At 39.4% G+C, this 21,629-nt stretch overlaps 1 protein-coding gene across 9 annotated transcripts in view; it reads right to left on the minus strand.

The window, feature by feature from the left end:
* The window catches only part of SGCG (sarcoglycan gamma), a 175,190-nt gene that overhangs the window by 74,283 nt on the left and 79,278 nt on the right, over positions 1-21,629 (minus strand). For all 9 annotated transcript variants that reach the window (XM_063618841.1, XM_055244028.2, XM_063618842.1 and 6 more), the window contains 2 exons: positions 18,404-18,505; positions 2,826-2,913 (listed from right to left, as the gene is read on the minus strand). In XM_063618841.1, the coding sequence (XP_063474911.1) occupies positions 2,826-2,913; positions 18,404-18,505 (190 nt within the window). The remainder of the gene's footprint in view (positions 1-2,825; positions 2,914-18,403; positions 18,506-21,629) is intronic.

A 21,629-nucleotide genomic window follows, 5' to 3' on the forward strand; every position in this document is an offset into this window, starting at 1 on the left:
TTAAATGAGATTAATATGGCTAGTTCACATAAATTACATTTTAATACCCAAATTGGCAAAATTTAACTTCTTCCAGGAAATATGAGACTGGAAGGGTTGCAACTGTGGGAAGTCATGTACTGGAGAAAACCTTGGATTTGGTGAGCTTGGTGCTATTTCCTAGCTCAAGGTTCTCAATATAACAGAGATTTTCCAGCTAAAGATTTACTAGAAATCACTAATTTAATCACTTTCTCAGGCATGAGACACCAAGGTTCAAACTAGAGATTGAGGCGAACAGTTCAAACCAAAGAGATTTTGATGTGTAACTTATTTTATTTTTATTTTTAGAGATGGTCTCACTTTCTCACCCAAGCTGGAGTGTAATGGCGTGATCATAGCTCACTGAAGCCTTGAACTCCTAGGCTTAAGCAGTCTTCCTGCTGCAGCCTCCCAAAGTGCTGGGATTACAGGTGTGAGCCACTGCACCCAGCCTTTTTAAAAAAATAGAAACAAAACAAAACAAAACCTTCAAAACCCTTGGTAATTTCTTGGTGACAAAAATGAAATGGAAACTATATTTGAAGCAACGAGAACAGTTACTGGCATGCCATAATTTCAAGAAATCTGATTAGAGAGGAGGGCCAGTGGAAACAGCTGGCTGAGAGAAGTAAGCCCTCAGTCTTTCCTGTTTTGACTTCTCTACTAACTAGCTATGTGCTCTTGAGCAAATTTGCTTTTTAGTCCTTCAGTTTTTTCATCTATGAAATGAGAGGCAGGTTTATATTATATCTAAATTCCCTTGTATAATATATGAAAATCCACACCTAACAAAAAGATAAACAGAGGAATGTGTATTTGTACTATTAATTTTTTTTTTTTTGAGATGGAGTCTCCCTCTGTTGCCCAGGCTGGAGTGCAGTGGTGCGATCTTGGCTCACTGCAAGCTCCACCTCCCAGGTTCACGCCATTCTCCTGCCTCAGCCTCCCGAGTAGCTGGGACCACAGGTGCCCACCACCACGACTGGATAATTTTTCATATTTTTAGTAGAAACGGGGTTTCACCATGTTAGCCAGGATGGTCTTGATCTCCTGACCTCGTGATCCACCCGCCTCGGCCTCCCAAAGTGCTGGGATTACAGGCGTGAGCCACCGCGCCCGGCCACTAATTAATTTTTACAGGAATATAAGAAGAGTCTTCTACTTTTGTAGCTTCTAAGAAATAATTACATAGTCTTTATTATTGTTACTTGATAGCATATAAGGTAGCCCATAGTCATTCAACAAACATTTGTTGGAATGAATGAGAAAAAATGGGCAAAAATTCCTCAAACACTTGAAAGCTATAGGCAGTTAAAGATTTTCAAGAAATGATGGTAAAGATAAATAATAATACTGTATAATTTATCAAGAAAATATGATTTGTTTTAAGCACATCTTAAGAACATATATGCAGGAAAAACTGGGGTTCATCTCCTGATCCACGGAGAATTTCACTGGACTTAGTTATTAAACAAAACTTCCAGGCCAAAGAGAGATACAATTTATGATCAAGAATAAGTTATAAAGCAGAGAATAAAATACAGAACATCTTGTATTAGTATAATAAAAAGGAATCATCAGATTAACATAAGGCTGTAGTTTCCCATGTAACATTATTCTGTTTTGTAAAAATAGCCATTAAAAAGAGAGACACTGGAAGTTTGTGTTGGCAGTACACATCTCATTTATTTTCTGATAATGACAAGGGCCATCCAGTTTCCTAGACTCAGCAAATCCATCCAATGTTAATAGTATAGTGAATATATATACCTTCCTTATTCTTATTCTCTTTTTTTCAAACAAAGGGTCTCTTCCACCACACAATCGAATTCCTAGGCTCGAGTGATCCTCCCTGCCTCAGACTCCCCAGTAGCTGCGACTACAGACATTCACCACCACACCTGGCTAATTTTTAAAATTATTTTTTTAGAGATGTTGCCCAGGCTGATTTTGATCACCTAGGCTCAAGCAATCCTTCCAACCTGGCCTCCCAAAGTGCTGGGATTACAGGCGTGAGCCACCAAGCCTGGCCTGCATTCCTTTTTGCTCTTCTGGTATTGTTTTCATCTATATTTCTTCTTGCTGATATTTTTCTCCCTTTGCAGGATTCCATGTGACCTCGCTCCCATGTGAACTTATTCTCCGGCCTTAGTTGATTGGATGGGTGTACATAGCTGACTGACCCGAAGGAATGTGGTGGGACAGATGAATTGGGCTAATTAGAGTACTTCATGGATTTAGAATTTGCGTAATTGAAGATTAACTGTTTGATGTTGATAACTACAGCCGAGCAGATAAGAATCAGGGAGGCCCTATAGGTTCTGTACAGTGAGAAGTGATACAGCCAAGTGAAAATGGTGGCAAAGATAAACTGGAAAGGAGGAGAATGGAGCACATGGGGAGAAGGAGAGAAAAGAGAAGAAAGAACTGGGAGGGAATTGAATCTATTCTTGGCTCTCAGCCACTGGTCTCTGTGCTCTTTGAGGCCAGCTACTTGGGTTCCTTTCCTTTGGTTGCTGCAAGAGTCTTTGGTAACCCACAATAAACATTTTGTTTCTTGTGCTAGCTTTAATTGTCCTCTATTTCTTGGAACAAAAATAACTCCAATCAAAGCACTTCAAGCTGTCCCCTCGCCCCCACCCTACTCTGTGGTGCTATTCTGTGGTCAACACAGCATGATATTTAGAAAATTCATACTTTGTTCATAAGTAGCTTTGATTTCTTTAGAAGAAAAAACAATGTATTCATTTAGCACTATTCATGGACCACATGCATGCAAAGCACCATGATGAAGCTGGACTCACCGACTTTTAACCTGCCTGTGACCTCCCCTTCCGAGTTGCGCGCATTTACAATCACATTCTGGGTTGATTGTAGAAGCAGAGATGAGTCCTAGAAAGGGATTTATAAAATTTGCAAAATATGTGCTGTTTAAAATGATTATATCTTTATAATTCTATGTAAATTTAGGATTTATATAAAATTATTTATCCATTGTCACAGATCCTGGAAATCCTATAAATTTGTGGCTGACAATTAAAAATTCCTGAATCGTATTTTTTTTAACATTTTGAGTATTTATTGAAAGATAAAAGAATAACAATCCTAAAATGAGCCCCAAACGCAAGATAGGGATAAAAAAATGAATTATTTAGACAAATATGCAATTTAACAGAGCTATATGGTCACAGCTATGTCAAGGAAAGACACCTACAACAGTGGGGTTCTAGGTAATAGAAATGCCATATACTTTTTCCTGCTACTCTCTATTTCCATATTTTTATAATACATTTGTGTTTTTATAACGTGTGAAGTAAACTTTATCAAAATAAAAAAATCTATGTATACAGCAGAGTTATAATTACAGACACATTTGTGGTATTGACTGCTTTGTTCTTGCTCTCCAAATTAAAAATAAACTAAGCATTTAGCTTAAGACATTAGAAAATACACAATAAGATCGACATCAGAGAACAGAAAGAAAAATAAATTTCAAAGCACAATTTTATGTATCAGTAAACAATAGTTTTGAAAAAGCACATGCAGTCTGAGTTGATTATTTAAAACAAACAGAATTAAACCTAAACAAAAAAATAGAGAAAACAATGTATTTAAATCATAAATTCCGAGGAAGTAAAATGTATAGCTATGCTAACTATGAAGTGAATAGTATTAATTAGCAAAACTGACTTAAGTACAATGCTGGAATTGGCCAAAAACTATGGAAATATTAGAGAAAACTGCCAAAGAGGTACTCCAAATGTTAGCGATTGTCTCTAAGTGGGTAGCATTATGGGCTATTTTTCTCCCTCTTTGTGTGTGTGTGTGTGTGTGTGTGTGTGTGTTTAATTTTTACTTTTTACTTTTTTCCCCACTGCAATCTACTTTAATTCTTTGAACAATTTTTCCATGCAGGTAAACTATTACCGTATTTTCCTATTAAGAAATATTTTCAATAGATTTTTTTCTACAATAAAATTTACTAAAAACATTTGGTTCATTAATTTTTGTCTATATGAATGCTATCCATCGTGGCTTTTGACAGTCTGAGTTTTCTTTGATGATCACATTTCTACCAAGATCAATTTTCCTGAGTCAAATTTTGTATATCCAGATTTTGCCGATATTTGACTCTACTATTGATTTTAAACAATCAATTTTTACCATGTGCATTTTTCCTTCTGTTGCTTTTATTTCGTTTGGGTTTTTAAAAAATCACATTTTTTCGCTTTACTTGTCTGAAAAATTTTATAATAAGCAGGTATGAATTTTGAAGTTAGATATGAATAAAAACCAACTGGAAAAGCAAATTCCTCTGTCTCCCAAGACAAAATGGGCAGTTTGCTTCTCTTGAGCTTTAAAGGTAGAAATAGCTGCCTTTCTAAAATTTAAGTGAAGCGAAATGTTGACATGCCCTGAAAGGACTGCTAAGGTTCGGGGAGCCTGTTAATGGGCCTTGAGAGGTTCTGTGACTCCGGACTAAAGGCCCAGGGACCACTAAGAGTAAACTGAATTTCTAGATTACTGGCTACCTTCACAGCTCTCTAATGTCTCCAGGATGGGAGAGTAGTCACACCAAATGCCAGAAACATAAATGCTAAATAATAATTCTTTGAGGTTCAATGGAATATCTATCACTTAAATAGCAAACTATTTACAAAGTGTCCCAAATTTTGCACATTTGCATTGCAAGATTTTACTAGTAACATGAGTTGGTGAACTGTTCTTTACCTCACTCATGGAATAAATAAATGAAGATTGAGGTTTTTTTTTTTTTTCTTTTTCTTTTTTTTGTGACAGAGTCTGGCTCTGTGGCCCAGGCTGGAGTGCAGTGGTGTGATCTCGGCTCACTGCAAGCTCTGCCTCCTGGGTTCACACCATTCTCCTGCCTCAGCCTCCCGAGTAGCTGGGACTACAGGCGCCCGCCATCATGCCAGCTAATTTTTGGTAGTTTTAGTAGAGACGGGATTTCACCGTGTTAGCCAGGATGGTCTCGATCTCCTGACCTCGTGATCCTCCCTCCCCGGCCTCCCAAAGTGCTGGCATTACAGGCGTGAGCCACCACGCCCGGCCTTCCTGAGACGGTGTCTAGTTCTGCCGCCCAGGCTGGAGTGCAGTGGCCCCATCTGGGCTCACCGGAAGCTCCGCCTCCCGGGTTCACGCCATTCTCCTGCCTCAGCCTCCGGAATAGCTGGAACTACAGGCACCCGCCGCCACGCCAGCTAATTTTTTGTTGTAGAGAAGAGTTTCACTGCTTTAGCCAGGATGGTCTCGATCTCCTGACCTCGTGATCTGCCTGCCTCCGCCTCCCAAAGGTCTGGGATTACAGGGGTGAGCCACCGTGCCTGGCCAGATTGTGCTTTTTGATTTAAGCCACTCTTGATAATACTACACTCGGAACTACATTGCTCACTCCCTTTCCTAAAGAAATAAAGATGAATTACAGCAAGGTTCTCTCCTACATGTTAGAAACACTGCAGAGTAGTGTTGATACCCACTGTCACTTGGACTTGCTGTATTCCAGGCTGCCTTTCAAAGGCACCTTTACCAAATTCAGAAAAATGTATAGCAACACCTTCCCCAAGGAATTTCAGGGTTGCATTTCTTGCTTCTGGAATCCTCAAAACCTAAGGGACAGACTGTGGGAGGATCTATACATTTTTCTGCTTCAGCCTCCGGAATAGCTGGAACTACAGGCACCCGCCGCCACGCCAGCTAATTTTTTGTTGTAGAGAAGAGTTTCACTGCTTTAGCCAGGATGGTCTCGATCTCCTGACCTCGTGATCTGCCTGCCTCCGCCTCCCAAAGGTCTGGGATTACAGGGGTGAGCCACCGTGCCTGGCCAGATTGTGCTTTTTGATTTAAGCCACTCTTGATAATACTACACTCGGAACTACATTGCTCACTCCCCACATGCTACCCACTTAGAGACAATCGCTAACATTTGGAGTACCTCTTTGGCAGTTTTCTCTAATATTTCCATAGTTTTTGGCCAATTCCAGCATTGTACTTAAGTCAGTTTTGCTAATTAATACTATTCACTTCATAGTTAGCATAGCTATACATTTAGAGTAGAAACACTTGAATTTGCCACACAAAAATGCAGGGAGAGAGGAGCAGGTTGGTTTTCCGTCTAAAATTAAAAATTCTTTTTTTGATAGAATTTTTTTTTTTGGAAAGGAAAACTCTGTGTGTAGATCTTGCTTATCTTTTTGAGTGTATACTTACATTTTTTATTTAAAAAAATGTTTTTTAGAGACAGGGTCTCACTATGTTGCCTAGGCTGGTCTAATTTAGAGACAGGGTTTCACTATGTTGCCTAGGCTGGTCTCAAACTCCTGGGCTCAAGTGATCCACCCGCTTTGGCCTCCCAAAGTGCTGGGATTACAGGCGTGAGCCACTGCACCTGGCCTATTTTTTGTTAAAAACTGTTTTTTTTTTTTATTTTTTTTTAATTTTTTTTTTTTATAGATGGGAGATTCACTCTGTTGCCAGGCTGGAGTCCAGTGGTGTGATTGTACAGCTCACTGTAGCCTGAGACTCGTGACTCATGGATTCAAGTGATCCTCCCACCTCAGCCTCCCAAGTAGCTGGAATTACAGGTGTGTGCCACCACACCCAGCAGATTTTTTTTTTTTTTTTTTTTTGTAGAGATGAGGTTTAACTATGTTGCCCAGGCTGGTCTTGAATTCCTGGGCTCAAGTGATCCGCCTGCCTCAGCCTCCCAAAGTGCTGGAATTACAGGTGTGAGCCACCATGCCCGATGATTTTTAAATTTTTAAATAGAATTCCTATAATATACAAATATAATACATAAATCATCTACCTCACTTTTAAAATTCTACACTTTTTTAAAGACAAGTAGGAGGTTGACTTTATTCACCAAGTGATCAAAAGCAGGCTGCAGAGGACAGGGATTTAGATTGGGAAACTCTTTGTATTCTGTCAAACTCTCTTCTTTACTGGCTACCTTAAGGCATTTTTGCTGGGAAGAAAAACGTTAATAACATCAAGGGCAGTTTACTTTAGCCTTCCTGCCATCCCACTGTACCCCACCCTACCAGCCAGAAGCAGAAGTCTTACGAAAAGGTTTTGAGGAAAATATCGTGTCCTGGTTTACTCCATTCCAACGAATTCTTCAAACACATCCTTGACCCGGGACATAGAGTTCAAATCTAGTTCATGTGTTTTGTCAGGCTATTGGTCTCCTTTCTTAGGAAGACTCCTGACTGTGCCTTTTCTGTTTAAAGATGGTAGAGGTGACAGGTGTTCTCCTGCAAGATGGCCAAGGTGTGGGAGAGCAACAGATCTTTGATTCTGGCAATCTCTTGCACCGTATGCAAGGCCAGGCCTGGGTAGGCATACTGGCAACGGCTTTTGGAAACCCAGCGATGGAGGAAGAAGGGAGCATCGGTTTCTACAATAATTCTGTCTAATGGGATCTTTTTCACAGTTTCTCGAGCTTGCTCAGCAGAAGAGTAAGTCAGAATTGCCGTGAAGCCCACATACACATTGGGAAAGTGGCTCAACAGGGGCTCCATGACTGGGTAACTGCCAGTGAAGCAATGCCGGTGCATCTTGTGGTCAGAGGGCACATATTTTTTCAAGACGCCCGGTAGGTCTTCATCGGCTTCTCGGCAGCGGATCATCATGGGCTTCTTTAGAGAGACGGCCAGCTGCAGCTGTCTCTTAAATACCTTCTGCTGCTCTGGGACATGCGTGGTGCACATGTTGGAGTAATCCAAGCCCATTTCTCTAAATGCCACAGCCTTGGGGTGTCGTAAGGCTTTTAAAATACTTCTTTCTTGATAGTTATAATGGGCAAAATGAGGGTGACAGCCAAAGGCTGATCATCTTTCAGCGGATCCTCCCACAGTCTGTCCCTTAGGTTTTGAGGATTCCAGAAGCAAGAAATGCAACCCTGAAATTCCTTGGGGAAGGTGTTGCTATACATTTTTCTGAATTTGGTAAAGGTGCCTTTGAAAGGCAGCCTGGAATACAGCAAGTCCAAGTGACAGTGGGTATCAACAATGAAACCCTGTTGCTTTGGCTGCCAGAGGGTACTTGGCAGAAAGCCAGATGCATGTCCTCCATAAGGGCATTGTAACGTCTCCTCTTGATACACTCCCTCCTCCTTTGCCTCTGCTTCCACATTTCTGGAGTAGTGAAATAAGGAGGAATTCTTGGATCTGCCTTCCTCTGTCATCTTCAGGTCTCTGGACATGTTTTGGGCACTCACTGGAAAATTGGTGGAATAATCACTCAGGAAGCTCTGGTGGCTGCCCCTCTCATTCTGGAATATGTTGTTGTTGCTGCTGCTGCTGCTGAAGCTGCTCTTCCCAGCCTGGAATGTGTTACTGCTGCTGCCCAAGGAGGTACAGCAAGAAGACTTGGTATTGCTGAACCAAGAGCTGGTGTAGTCATGCCAAGGACTATAATGAGGTGGAAAAGTGGTATAGTCAGTGGCGTAGTATGGAGGCTCTGACACTCCAGGAAGACACAGTGAGAATGACTTCTCTTCAGAGGATACGACTGTGGTTCCACCTACATCAGATCAGTCACTCCCTAAAGAGGGGCGCTCAATCACCATCTTGTCTTTATGCTTTTGGATCACTGAATGGGAACTCTAGTCTTCTGGGAAAATTTAAAGGTGGAGAGCTTTTTACACAAATGACTCTACTTTGGTTATTAGGTCGCCCCTTACTGAATTTCTTAGGAGCATTAATAATCACCCTCTTGTCACAGGAGCTGCTCATCTCTCGGGCTGACTCTTTTCTCTTTTTGAGGAGCAAAGATAGTGGCATTCCTGGCTCGTCCTTCTCCATAGTAGAGACGCTCTCCTAGGCTTGATTGTGAACTAGTGACAGCCTCTTCCTTTCCTTTTGGCATGTCATCTCCCAGGATCTCCTGGAAACCCTCAGATAAGTCAATGAAGCATCACTATCTTGAGGTCTACCCTACCTGTTCTGGAACTTGTTTGGTTCCTCAGTTTCATTTTGACCCTCACTTCCAGCTGCAAGTTGAGGGTTCATGAAATTATAGGAGCTACGTTTCGAATTAATTTTATGGCTGTAGATGCCCTCCTCCAGAGAAGCCATTTCTTTTAGAAAGGGGCTGGCAGAGTGCATAGGGGATCACAAGGATGAAAGGAACCCCAAATGCTCCTAATTAAGCAGTCTTTGTAGCCAGTCCTAATCACACCAGTGGCTGAGGAATGGGAGGAGAAGGAGGAGAAAGAATTTCTGTGGCAGGATGAACCTTAGGAAAAACTTCGGTGTGCAGGCCACAAAGTACTCCTTTTGGGCTTTCAGGCCTTTGGGGCCTCTGTCCCCTTCCAAACCACGTTACTGAGCTCTCGGGGCACCTGTGTTTGCTGGGGGATCCTACCTAAGTGCCGCTGCAGTGGTACTTTTCTGCGTGCCGATGGGCCCCAGAGCTGGAGGGCCTTCACGCCACTCCAGCGCCTCTAGGATGTTTCCTCCTTTTTTTCAACTCTTTATCACAGTTCTTGGTGTTCTAGAGATGCCAAATCCCTTCAATGCTGATTTCAAACCGCTTTGGAGAAGTCATAATGATTCAGGCCCTGTATGGCATCCGAGCCCACAACATACTCCTAAGGCTGCCCTAAATGATCTCCTGAATAGTATTAAGGGAGTAGATGTATTAACTTTTCTCATAAAATATGAGAATCCCTTGGGTTTACAGTGCTTGTGCACACTGGTTACAATGTGTCCAGTCAGTTCACAAGGTAAAGATCGAAAACAACCAAGTTTTAATCAGTGCTTTTGCTTTTTCAAGGAATTAAAATTCTATTTTTAGGGGTTATTTATGTCCAGGACATGATATACTTTAAGAAGATGAATCCGAGAAATGGTTAACTTTTCTATAAGAAATACCATGTTACTTTAAAAACACAAAGGCTTCTCATAATTTCAAATGAATTAAGCAAAATTTTTGGATGGCTCTGTTTTTTGCACTTTTTGTTGAAGATAAAGTGGCTTTATGAGTACAAAAGTGTTATACTTTCTCTGTTATCATAATCCTGATATGATACAGTAATCCTGATACGGTGGTTTTGTTTATACTTTCTCTGTTATCGTAATCCTGATATGATATGTAATCCGATATGGTGGTTTTGTTTTAGAGAAGATTGCTTGTTTTTATATACACAATTTTCTTCAAAAGGAATTCACTAATTTTTCTGTTCGATGCAGGTAGGTTTACAGTTCACTCAGAGGAAACCAAATATCTTCCAGAGTGGTAGGGAATTATGTGATGTTTCAAAAGGAAAATAGTCTTAAGAGCCCTTGGGAGCTCTATCTAGGATGTCAGAAATTCTCCAACTAGCTTTGTGGAAGCAGATGGACCTATCAGCTTCTTATGGTATCCAATGATGTGACCTTAACACTTGTTTCTGCAATGTTAGAAAATAATTAGCGTGATAATAAGAGTTAACACTTTATCAGTTAACTTTAGCATTGATCCTTTCATTTTATCCTGTATTTTATAAAGTAGGCACCATTATTCCTAATATAAGGATGAGGAACTTGAGATCCCAGGGAATAAATTATAGCTGCCCCAAAGCCACACACAGCTGCAGATGACAGTTCCGTGGTGGAGCCAGTCTTTAGATGCCCACTTCCAGGCTCTTTTCCACTCTTCTCCTGGAATGGTAGGACAAGATTCTGGTGAGAGCAGTGAGATCCACTCCCAAGCCCAGAGAAAGTAAGCTGTTCTGGGATTCACTTCCTGTCATCTAACCCAACAGTCACTTTCAAACCCTTTTCTTTTTCTGCTTTCCACGACAGGGGTTGTCTGCTTTCTCAGACTGTCTTGAGGCTAAGGGTACCCAAGGGACACAATTCTGGTCAATGGGAGGTAAGCTGAGATCTGCAGAGGGTGGAGCTCAGGGTTTCTAGGCAAGCTTTTGCATTCCTTGTGAAAGAGGCACATGCACCAGCACTGCACATTTCCCGGCTGTGTGTCTTGGATCTGGCCTCATAACTGTGTAGTGATTATGAGGGGCAGACGGGTGGCTGGCAGATACTCTGGCCTTAACATGGTTTAGTGTGAAACCGAAGCTGCAGCTGCCCCCTCCACCTTCCTGTTATATGAGACTAAAAGCTCCTATTAGTTTATGCCACGGCTAGCTGGGGATTCTGTGTTCACAGGGTAAAGCTCTTTTAATTGATGCAGTGACAGAGCAGAAGTGGCTCTGTATCTATATTACCAACAAAATTGTATTCATAACTGCTATAATAATGAAACCTCTTATATTGAATTGTACTTGCTCTTTAATCTACGTTTTTAAGAAGTACCTTAAAACAACGCGTACATTTTTAATAAAAACTGATGTTTTTTGTGAAGTCCAGAGACTTTATTTTCCATTTTCTAGGTAAGAAAACTGAAGTCTATAGATTGTGAATGTGACTTTCAGGTTTTTGTTTTTGTTTTTTGACTTTTTAAAACTATTTTTATTGTATTAAAAAAATATATGCTATGTATATAAGTTACAGATAGCATAAAATTTACCATTTCAACCATTTTTAAGTGTATAGTAGATTGACATTAGGTACATTCACAGTATTGTACAACCACCACTACTATCATTTCTAAAATTTTACATAAGGGATTTTCAGTTTTTATCATTAGCTAATGATGCCTTTAGAAAAATTTTACACCATTCAGAGAATGACAGCAAGGCATAAGGAGAACGTTTTATTTTTCTATTCATCTTAATTGAACTCTGAATATACCTGTTTGAATACAGATGTTGTGTCAACACTAAACCTTAGGGAGTAGGTGAAAGAATCATAGAACATAGAACTTTTTGTTACTTTTCTCAACAGTGCAGGACATATAGAAGGAGAAATGAAAGAGGTGTATAAAAAGACCATTAACAATATAAGGTGTAATTGGTACGGCCCAAAGATACATCAAAACTGCTATAGGAGTTATCAATACCCTATAAGATTGATGCTTCACCGTGTTAGTCAGGATGGCCTCGATCTCCTGACCTCGTGTTCTGCCCGCCTCAGCCTCCCAAAGTGCTGGGATTACAGGCGTGAGCCACCGCACGCAGCCAATTTTCTTCTTTTTTAATATAGGCATTTAATGCCATAAATTTCCCTCTAAGCACTGCTTCAGCTACATCCCCCCAAATTTAATGTTATTGATTTCTTAATTGTCATTCAGTTCAAAATACTGTTTAATTTCCCTTTGGATTTCTTCTTTGACCCATGGTTTATTTATAAATTTTAATATAATTCCCACTTATTAAAAAAATTTTCAGATATATTTGTGTTATAGTTGTCTTATTAAACCCACTGTGGTCAGATAACGTGTTGGAAGACTTGAACGTTTTTAAATTTATTGAGACTGTTTTATGGTTCAAAATAAGATCTATCTTGATAAATGTTCTCTGTGCACTTGAAAAGAACTCTTTGTCTGCTATTGTTGAGCAGCATGGTCTGAAAATTTTAATTATATCAAGTTAGTTGATAGCACTGTTCAAGTCTATATGCTTACTGTTTCTATATCCATTTCTCTTATCAGTTATTGAGAGAGGGGTGCTGAAATCCCTGAGTCTAAATGTGAATATTTCTATTTCTTTCTTACAATTTATCAGTTTTGCTTCATGTATATTGATGCTCTGATAGTGGATTCATGAGTGTTTAGCAACAAAAATATTGAAGAATTTACTCCTATGTCATCTTAAATGACGCTCTGTATCTCTAAAATATTTATCTCTTTGCTGTGAAATCTACTTTGTTTTAATATAGTCACTCCAATTTTCTTTAAATTAGTGTTAAATTAGTATAGGTTAGTACAGTATAATATAACCTTTTACTTTTAATCTATTTGTGTTTTTATAATTAAGGTAGGTTTCTTCGACATGGCATATAGTTGGATCTTGCTTCTGTGTTCTGTTTCAAAATCTGTCTTTCGGTTGGGGTGTTTTGACCATTTATATTTAATGTGATTATTTTAATGTGACTGTTTACGAATTGGCTCAAATATACCAAATTGCGATTTGTTCTCATATTCAACTAATTTTCTCTTTGTTTCCTTTGCCTCCTTTTGGATTAACTGAGTATTTATCATTTCACTTTTATCTCCTTAGTTGATGTATTAGCTATACTTTTTGTTTTATGAGTTTACTTTAGATATACTAAGCATCTTTAACTTATTAAGGTCCATCCTCAGTAATTTTTTGCTGCTCGTGAGTGATGTGAGAACATTATGGCAGTACTTCTATCTTTTTCTGTTATGGTCTTTGTTTCATTACTGTCATACATTTTATGTCTATCCTGTTATAACAAACCAAATACATTGTTCTTTTAGCTTTGAGCAAAGTGTCTTCTAACATTTAAAAAAAATTTTTTTGTATAACCACATACTTATGAGTTCTGGTATTTAAAATTTTTTCTGGTGAACATCTAGATTTTTCTTCTAGCATCATATTCTCTTTGCCAGAAAGGCTTCCTTTAATATTTCTTGTGGTGCTAGTCTGCTGAAGTAACTTGCTTTCAGCTTTAGTAAGTCCAAAAAAGTCTTCATTTTGACTTTGTCTTTTAAAGATACTGTTGCTAGGTAAAGAGTTCTAGGATGGCTTTTTTTTCTTTTAGTACTTTAAAGTTGGCGCTTCAGTGTCTTCTGGGTTTAAATGTTACTGACTAGAAGGCTGATGTCATGTTTTTTTCACTCCTTTTTATGTTATATATCCTTTTTCTCTAGCTACTTCTAAGGCTTTCTCTTTAAGATTTTCTCTCTTGTTTTTAAGCAATTTAATTACAATGTACCTTGTAGTTTTTCTTTGTTTGGGGTTCATTGAACATGTTTAATCTGTAGGCTTAAAGTTTTTATCATGCTTGGAAAAAAAATTACACATTATTCTTTTTAAATAATATTTGTCCTCTCTTCTTTCTTCTTCTTTGGAGATGCCAGTCACACATACATAAGGCCCCTTGACATTGTCCCTCTAGTTACTGATACTCTGTTGCTTTCTTTTTCTAGTCATTTTTCTCTGTGCTCCATTTTGGAGAGTATCTATGGCTATACTTTCAACTGTTATTAATCTGTTAGTCCCGCCACTGGCTTTTTAAAAATTTCAGATGTTATACTTTTCATCTCTAGAAGATTCGCTTGTGTTTTTTCTGTCTTTCCATATTTTATGTCTCTCCTTAACATGATTATGCTTTCCTCGACTTTTGTACACAGATGAAATGTAGTTTTTTAGAACTCTGTTCTGGGATGGAGCAAATCACTTGGAAAAAGCATGCTACTTTCAAGGATTCCTGTTAAGCTTTGTTAGAATGGACCAGAGCAGGATTTTTTCCTAGTATTTATCTTGTACCACTTCTGAGCCACACCCTTCTGTATTCTACCTGATGCCCATAATTTATGAAGTTTTCCACTCTGACTGGTGGGAATATGAACTGTTGTTCCCCACTCTGTGTGAACTCCAGGCATTGTTCCTTCTGCTCCCTTAGAGTGGGTATTTCTTTTTTTTTGAGACGGAGTCTCGCTCTGTCGCCCAGGCTGGAGTGCAGTGGCGCGATCTCGGCTCACTGCAAGCTCCGCCTCCCGGGTTCACGCCATTCTCCTGCCTCAGCCTCTCCGAGTAGCTGGGACTACAGGCGCCTGCCACCATGCCCGGCTAATTTTTTTTGTATTTTTAGTAGAGACAGGGTTTCACCGTGGTCTCGATTTTCCGACTTCGTGATCCACCCGCCTCGGCCTCCCAAAGTGCTGGGATTACAAGCGTGAGCCACTGTGCCCGGCCTAGGGTGGGTATTTCACTAGTCTCAAGGTAGCTTCCTCACACACACGCACTGGTAAATATTTATCCATAGACTTGGTGTGGGTGGGATGGAGTGAAGTCTCTGAGGTCTCCGGGGCGCCGTCCATGTGCAGCAAGCCCCTCCTCTGCAGTACTCTGCGTTGCAAACTGCAGCTGCCTTGGGTTCCTTGGCTTCCCAGCCCTGTCTCTTCAACTCAGGGAGACCACCTGTGTCTGCATTGGCTCCCCTCCCTCATTGCAGCCTGGAAACTCTCTTCATGCAGTGAGTTAAGTATTTTTTTTTCATTTTTTAGTTATTTAATGCAGGAGTGTAAACCTATTCTCTGTTATTTCTGCCCTGTAATTTCTCTTTTGATTTTATAGTTTCTTGTTATTTTAAGGAAAACCCCTTTAAAAATAGCTTTATTGCTTTGAGAATGTTAAGTATGTTTTTCTAGTCATTTTCAGACTGACTTTTTATTTAGTTGGATATTGATCTTCCTTTATGTAAAGTTTATTGGGCTTTTTTTTTTAGATGAAGATTTCATCATATGAAATTTCAGTCTTTATGTTCCACTGTGTGGATGTGTCTACCTTTTGGCTCTTACCAGCCTGTCTAAAGTCTGTCCTGTTGTTTTCGCTTGGTCCACAGGGCCTCCCAGTCTTTCAATGGTGGCTTAGGGCTTCTGTCCTCAGTGACATTCAGGTTCTGGACTGGTATCTTTGTAGCCTCCTCCCCTCAGATATGCAGCTTTATTCAAATAGTTGTAGCTATTTTTTTATATGCTGCTTTATTCAAATAGTTGTAGCAACTTTATTCAAATAGTTGTAGTTGTTTTCTGTTTTCAGCACTGTCTTATGCAATGGGCTTGCCTGGAGTCCCAGTGAGGTGCCCTTTTGTTCCCTGTCACACTGTGGGCTTTGGCTGTAAGCTAAAGCTTCTTTTCAGGGCTGGGAACTTCACAGATGATCATTTCAAGTGAGGCTTTATTACCACATATTTGTTTCATTTAGTTTTTGATCATGGCTCTGTAGTTTTTTAAAACCCTTTTTGTTTAAAGGACATAATTGTTATGTGTTTGAACTAATGGGCATGGTGGATGGGTTTAAGCCATGAATTCAAAGTATGAATTCAATACAGGCCCTCATGTATTACTTTTGAGGAGTTACTGGGTGATCAGATGTTAGAGGCCAGAGTAGCATGTTGAATTATATTTATAATGAAGAAATTCTCTCAGCTCATCAGTACCCATAAATGAGTTATGTGTCAAATTTTGCAAATTCATAAAGTAATTTCTTTTCTGTAATTTTATGGAAAATTGCTTCCTAGACTCATCTTTGAAAAGGAAATTTATAACTAATATATCAATCCATACAGAAATTAGGAAGCATAGTTTTGCTCTGGGACGGCTCTTATTGGAAAGCCATATTAGTTATAAAACACTGTACAGCTCTGTTATCACATAATATTATTCAAATTATTACTGAATTTTATGTATTGATTGACATATTCATTAATGCCACATTCTAAGACTTTAATATGTGATTATCTGAGATATTCTCTATAATTTTGCTTTTTTAAAAGCATACTGGAGATGAAAAAGCCTGATAAAATGTAACTGGGAGTTATTATTATTGTTATTATTATTATTATTATTATTTTTGGAGATGGAGTCTCACTCTGTGGGCCAGGCTGGAGTGCAGTGGCGTGATCTCGGCTCACTGCAAGCTCCACCTTCCAGGTTCATGCCATTCTGCCTCCTCAGCCTCCTGAGTAGCTGGGACTACAGACACCCACCCCCACACCTGGCTAATTTTTTTGTATTTTTAGTAGAGATGGGGTTTCACCGTGGTCTCTATCTTCTGACCTCGTGATCCACCCACCTCGGCCTCCCAAAGTGCTGGGATTACAGGCGTGAGCCACCACGCTCGGCCAACTGAGAGTTATTATTAATTCCAGAATATTAAATTTGCTATGATCTAGTCACCTGATTTCAGTCACTGGACCATTCTACCAGTCTGATTCTTCCCAAAATATGGCAGAAGATCAGCCAACACAACTCTGGGGAAAAAAGAAGGCCAAGTTCTAACACTCGAATGCTTCATTCATGTCTGACTTCCCCTTTTGCAAAAGGGAAATCCTGTAGGACAGGATTGTTTCACACTGAAATGCCATCACAATTAAGGTAAGTGTATGACATAAGGTAAGGGTGAGCCTCACAGAATCAGGCTCTTATCTGCCTATTATACTGCAGGTCATCTTCTGGCTCCCACTGCCAATAACATAGCCCCAGAAGTAACATAACAGCACCTAAAACTACTTATGTACTTTTCACTTACTGGGATGTCTCTTTGTGATATTTATGTGTTAGTCATATGCCATGTCATTTTGCAATTGGTAATAGAGCTTGGCAAATGTCTGGTTCAGGAGTGTGTTCTCTCTCTTTAACAAGACCTCATGTTTCTTAGTAAGTCTTTTGTTTCCTTTCTAATTCTTCTATAGTGGCCGGTACAGCCTCTGCAGTTAGGAGATACTGAAATACCCTTTCATATTCAGAAACATGAAAGGAAAATGAAGACTCTGCTCTTCAAATAACTACAAAGTTATAGCTGGGTGAAGTTTTAACTTTTTGTGTGTCAGGGAGGTAATGTCATTTATCAATAATCTAGCGAAATGTTCATGCCTACTATAATGCTCATAGCATCACTTAAGTAAAAATAGAACATATTGCAAACATTGTTTGAACGCATTTGCACTTTATTCTTGGCTGTCCTTCTTATAAGCTCCATGGAGGTAAATGAAGAAAGCCTTGATTTACTTTTAAAGTCACATAATTATTTAATGACAATGCTGAATCTACTTGTTTAGAATCTTACAGGATCATAATCTGTAATTAGTATAATAAGTGCAGAGCATAATACAATGAAACAAATTTCTTTTTTTTTTTTGAGATGGAGTTTTGCTCTTGTTGCCCAGGCTGGAATGCAATGGCGCTATCTGGGCTCACCACAACCTCCGCTTCCTGGGTTCAAGCAATTCTCCTACCTCAGCCTCCTGAGTAGCTGGGATTACAGGCATGCACCACCACACCTGGCTAATTTTGTATTTTTAGTAGACACGGGGTTTCTCCATGTTGGTCACGCTGGCCTGACCTCAGGTGATCCGCCCACCTCGGCCTCCCAAAGTGCTGGGATTACAGGCGTGAGCCACCGCACCCAGCCAAAACGAATTTCTTTCTAAGCTTCTTAGATAATTTTGAATACCCTAAGATAAATATATTTAAGTTAGTTGATCTAACATAAAGAAGTTTAAATTGTTCTTGGTAAAAATTTTCATTTCTAAAACTTTTAGTTTATTATGGTCTAAACTACTGAGGCCACCGAATTCAGATCTGAAGCACATTAAAATGAAATATTTTTAGAAGGTAATATCAGAGATAAATTCTACAACCTAATAGTCAACTTTTTATAAAGAGCATATCATGAATATGTACACACGTATGCGCTTTAAAAATCTTCTCTAAACTATATTGAATTTTTGTGCTTAAACATGATTTGTTTTTCATAAAGCACAAATTATTTGTCTCAATATTTTCTTACCACTCTGGAGTGTATTTCTTTGGCATACAATGGGAATAAAAATTCTGATTCCCCTTCCAAGCGCAGTCCATCTTTTGTTACACGCAAGTGGCCCATTCCTGCCTGTTAAAAAAAAAAAAAATGAGACAATGCGTACTTTTTTATTGCTTGCTTTTTCACTCCTCTTAATATTGACTTAAATCACACATGTGTTTCCATATATTGCCTACCACCTTTTCTGTATTTCTCCTAAATAGTGTATTTAAAACTTTACATCTTTAATTCAATATTCAATGTCATTAAATCTTGCATAAATACAAAGAGCTGTTTAGAAAACATATATAAAATTTCAAGAGTCATTTTATAATACTCAAGAGCCCATCACCATGTAAGAAAAAGAATCTATTTTAAAACAATTAAATTAAGGTGCAATAAAATTAATCGTTTTGAGGTGTACAGGTCTATGAGTTTTAACACATATATAGATTTGTGTAATCATCAACACAATCAGAATACAGTATGGTTCCATCACCTGCCCCAAAATACCATAAATACCATCATCTGAGTTCACTATGTAGTAAATATTTATTGAACACTTCTTAAGTGAAAAGCAAAACAGGAGGATGTAGAGGTCTGTTCAAGGTGCCTGCTCTCAAGGAGTTTACAGTCATGAAGGGTTACCAGATTGGATGGAAGACATGATTCTGGAGGTCACCAATGACTGCTGTGCTGTTAAAACTTGTGGGCATTTCCAACTTCATGCCCTTTGCATTCTCAGGGGCACTGGACCCCTTCCTCCTTGACACACTGTCCTCCTTTGGTTTCCATGATGCTGTGCTTGTTTAGTTTCCTCCCACCTCCAGAACCACATTCTCCATCTCCTAACAGGCTCGTCCTCCCTACCCAGCCCTTGACTACCAGCTCCCTCAAGTTCAGTCTTAGGCCCTTTCCCGCGTTCAAGCTATGAATTGGCTTCCATTACTATTTCAGTGTGGAGGCTTATCCATTTTTTTCCAAATTTTAAAAATTGTAGTAAAATATATTACATACATTTTACCATCTTAACCACTTTTAAGAGTACAGATCAGTGCTATTGAGTACATTTGTGATGTTGTGTGACCATCACCACCAACCATCTCTAGAACTGCTTTCATCTTGCACAATTAAACACTGTACCCATTAAACAATTAACTCCCCGTTCTTCCTTCCACCCAACCCCCTGGCAACCACCGTTCTACTTTCTTGTTTTAAAGTTTTAATATGTAATTGAGACATTGTAACTGTACACATTTTGGGGTACAATTTGAAATATATATATATGGCTATAAGGTCAAATCTTATAGCATTTCTGTCTCTATTAATTTGATTATTCTAAGTACCTTATGTAAATAGAATCATATCATATTTATCTTTTTGTGGCTGACTTATTTCACTTAGCATAATGTCCTCTAGGATCATTCATATTATAGCATATCATGACATTTCTGGTTTTTTAAGGCTGAATAATATTCTACTGTGTGTACAAACCATATTTTGCTCATCCACTCATCCATTGATGGATACTTGGGTTACTTCCATATTTTGGCCATTGTAAATAATGCTGCTATGAACATGGGTGTGCAAATATATCTTTGATGCCCTGCCTTCAATTCTTTTGGTATATAGCCAAAAGCAGAATTGATCGATCATATGGGGATTCTATTGTTAATTTTTTGAGAACTGCCATACTCTTTCCCATGGTAGCTATTCAATTTTATATTCTAACCGTGCACAAGAATTCCAGTTTCTCCACATCCTCCCTAACACTTGGTATTTTCTGTTTGACAGTAGCCATCCACATGGAAGAATCCATTTTTTTCTGTAGTTTAAATAGTCTGTTCTGAGCTTCCTACCCATATATCTGATTGCCTGCCTGTCCTCCCCTTCTGACTGTCTTTTTTTTTTTTTTTTTGAGATGGAGCCTTGTACTGTCTCCTAGGCTAGAGTGCACTGGCATGATCTCGGCTCACTGCAAGCTCCGCCTCCCGGGTTCATGGCATTCTCCTGCCTCAGCCTCCTGAGTAGCTGGGACTGCAGGTGCCTGCCACCACGCCCGGCTAATTTTTTGTATTTTTAGTAGAGACAGGGTTTCACCGTGTTAGCAAGGATGGTCTCGATCTCCTGACCTGGTGATCCGCCTGCTTTGGCCTCCCACTGACGGTCTTAAAAGCATCTGATTTCAACCAATTGAGCTTTGATCTTCCCGCTCTTCCCCAAATAGAAAGCATTATTTAAAAATGGAAAGCAGGACAATCCAAAGGATGAAACAAAGCAATAAGGGACATTTTACGTTGTGACAGGTGAATTTCTAGGATAGAGATATGTTACCCTGAACTGAATATTACCTGCTAGGCAATAGACTTCTACTTTCAAAGACATCGTCAGTTGAAAGCCCCATTAACAAGAACCAAATTAAATATGTGATTATGCCTTGTGGTTCAATCCACAAACTACGATTCGAACTGACGTTTGGGAGTGGTGGCGTTAGCAGTGTGCATGTGGAAGCCCCACACACTGCTGGGTGCAGCTACCTCCTATACTGGGTAGATAAGCTCTTCTGAGCTCTTTTTTTTTTTTTTTTTTTTTTTTTATGGAGTCTCACTCTGTCTCCCAGGCTGGAGTGCAGTAGTGAAATCTTGGCTCACTGCAACCTCCACCTCCTGGGCTCAAGTGATTCTCCCACCTCAGCCTCCAGAGTAGCTGGGATTACAGGAGTGTGCCACCACGCCCGGCTAATTTTTGTATTTTGAGTAGAGATGGGGTTTCGTCATGTTGGCCAGGCTGGTCCTGAACTCCTGACCTCAGGTGATCTGCCCACCTCAGCTTCCCAAAGTGCTGGGATTACAGGTGTGAACCACCACGCCTGGCCTTCTGAGCTCTTTTATATGTTTGATGCACTGGGAGATTTTGTTTGAAGAAAGGCCTCAGAGTCTAAAGAGGTTGACAACTACTGTTTGGGATTTTCTCATGGGATCAGCCAAGCATTTATAATATAGTTTATAAACTTAAACCAACATTAGCAAATTATAAAAATCAATCATGTATGCATAATAAGCCACTTTTTAAAGCAAACATTTCCATTAAAGATTTTATGGCCTAGAGTTAAACAAAGCAGAATTTCAAGACTACAAATTCTGTTCCAAAAATTTGCTGCCGAATTTCTGGGTTCAAGTAAACATATGGTGGCGGTTTTCTGGACTGTATTTGT

This window comes from Symphalangus syndactylus, chromosome 15 (genome assembly GCF_028878055.3).
Source record: "Symphalangus syndactylus isolate Jambi chromosome 15, NHGRI_mSymSyn1-v2.1_pri, whole genome shotgun sequence".
Taxonomy (NCBI): domain Eukaryota; kingdom Metazoa; phylum Chordata; class Mammalia; order Primates; family Hylobatidae; genus Symphalangus; species Symphalangus syndactylus.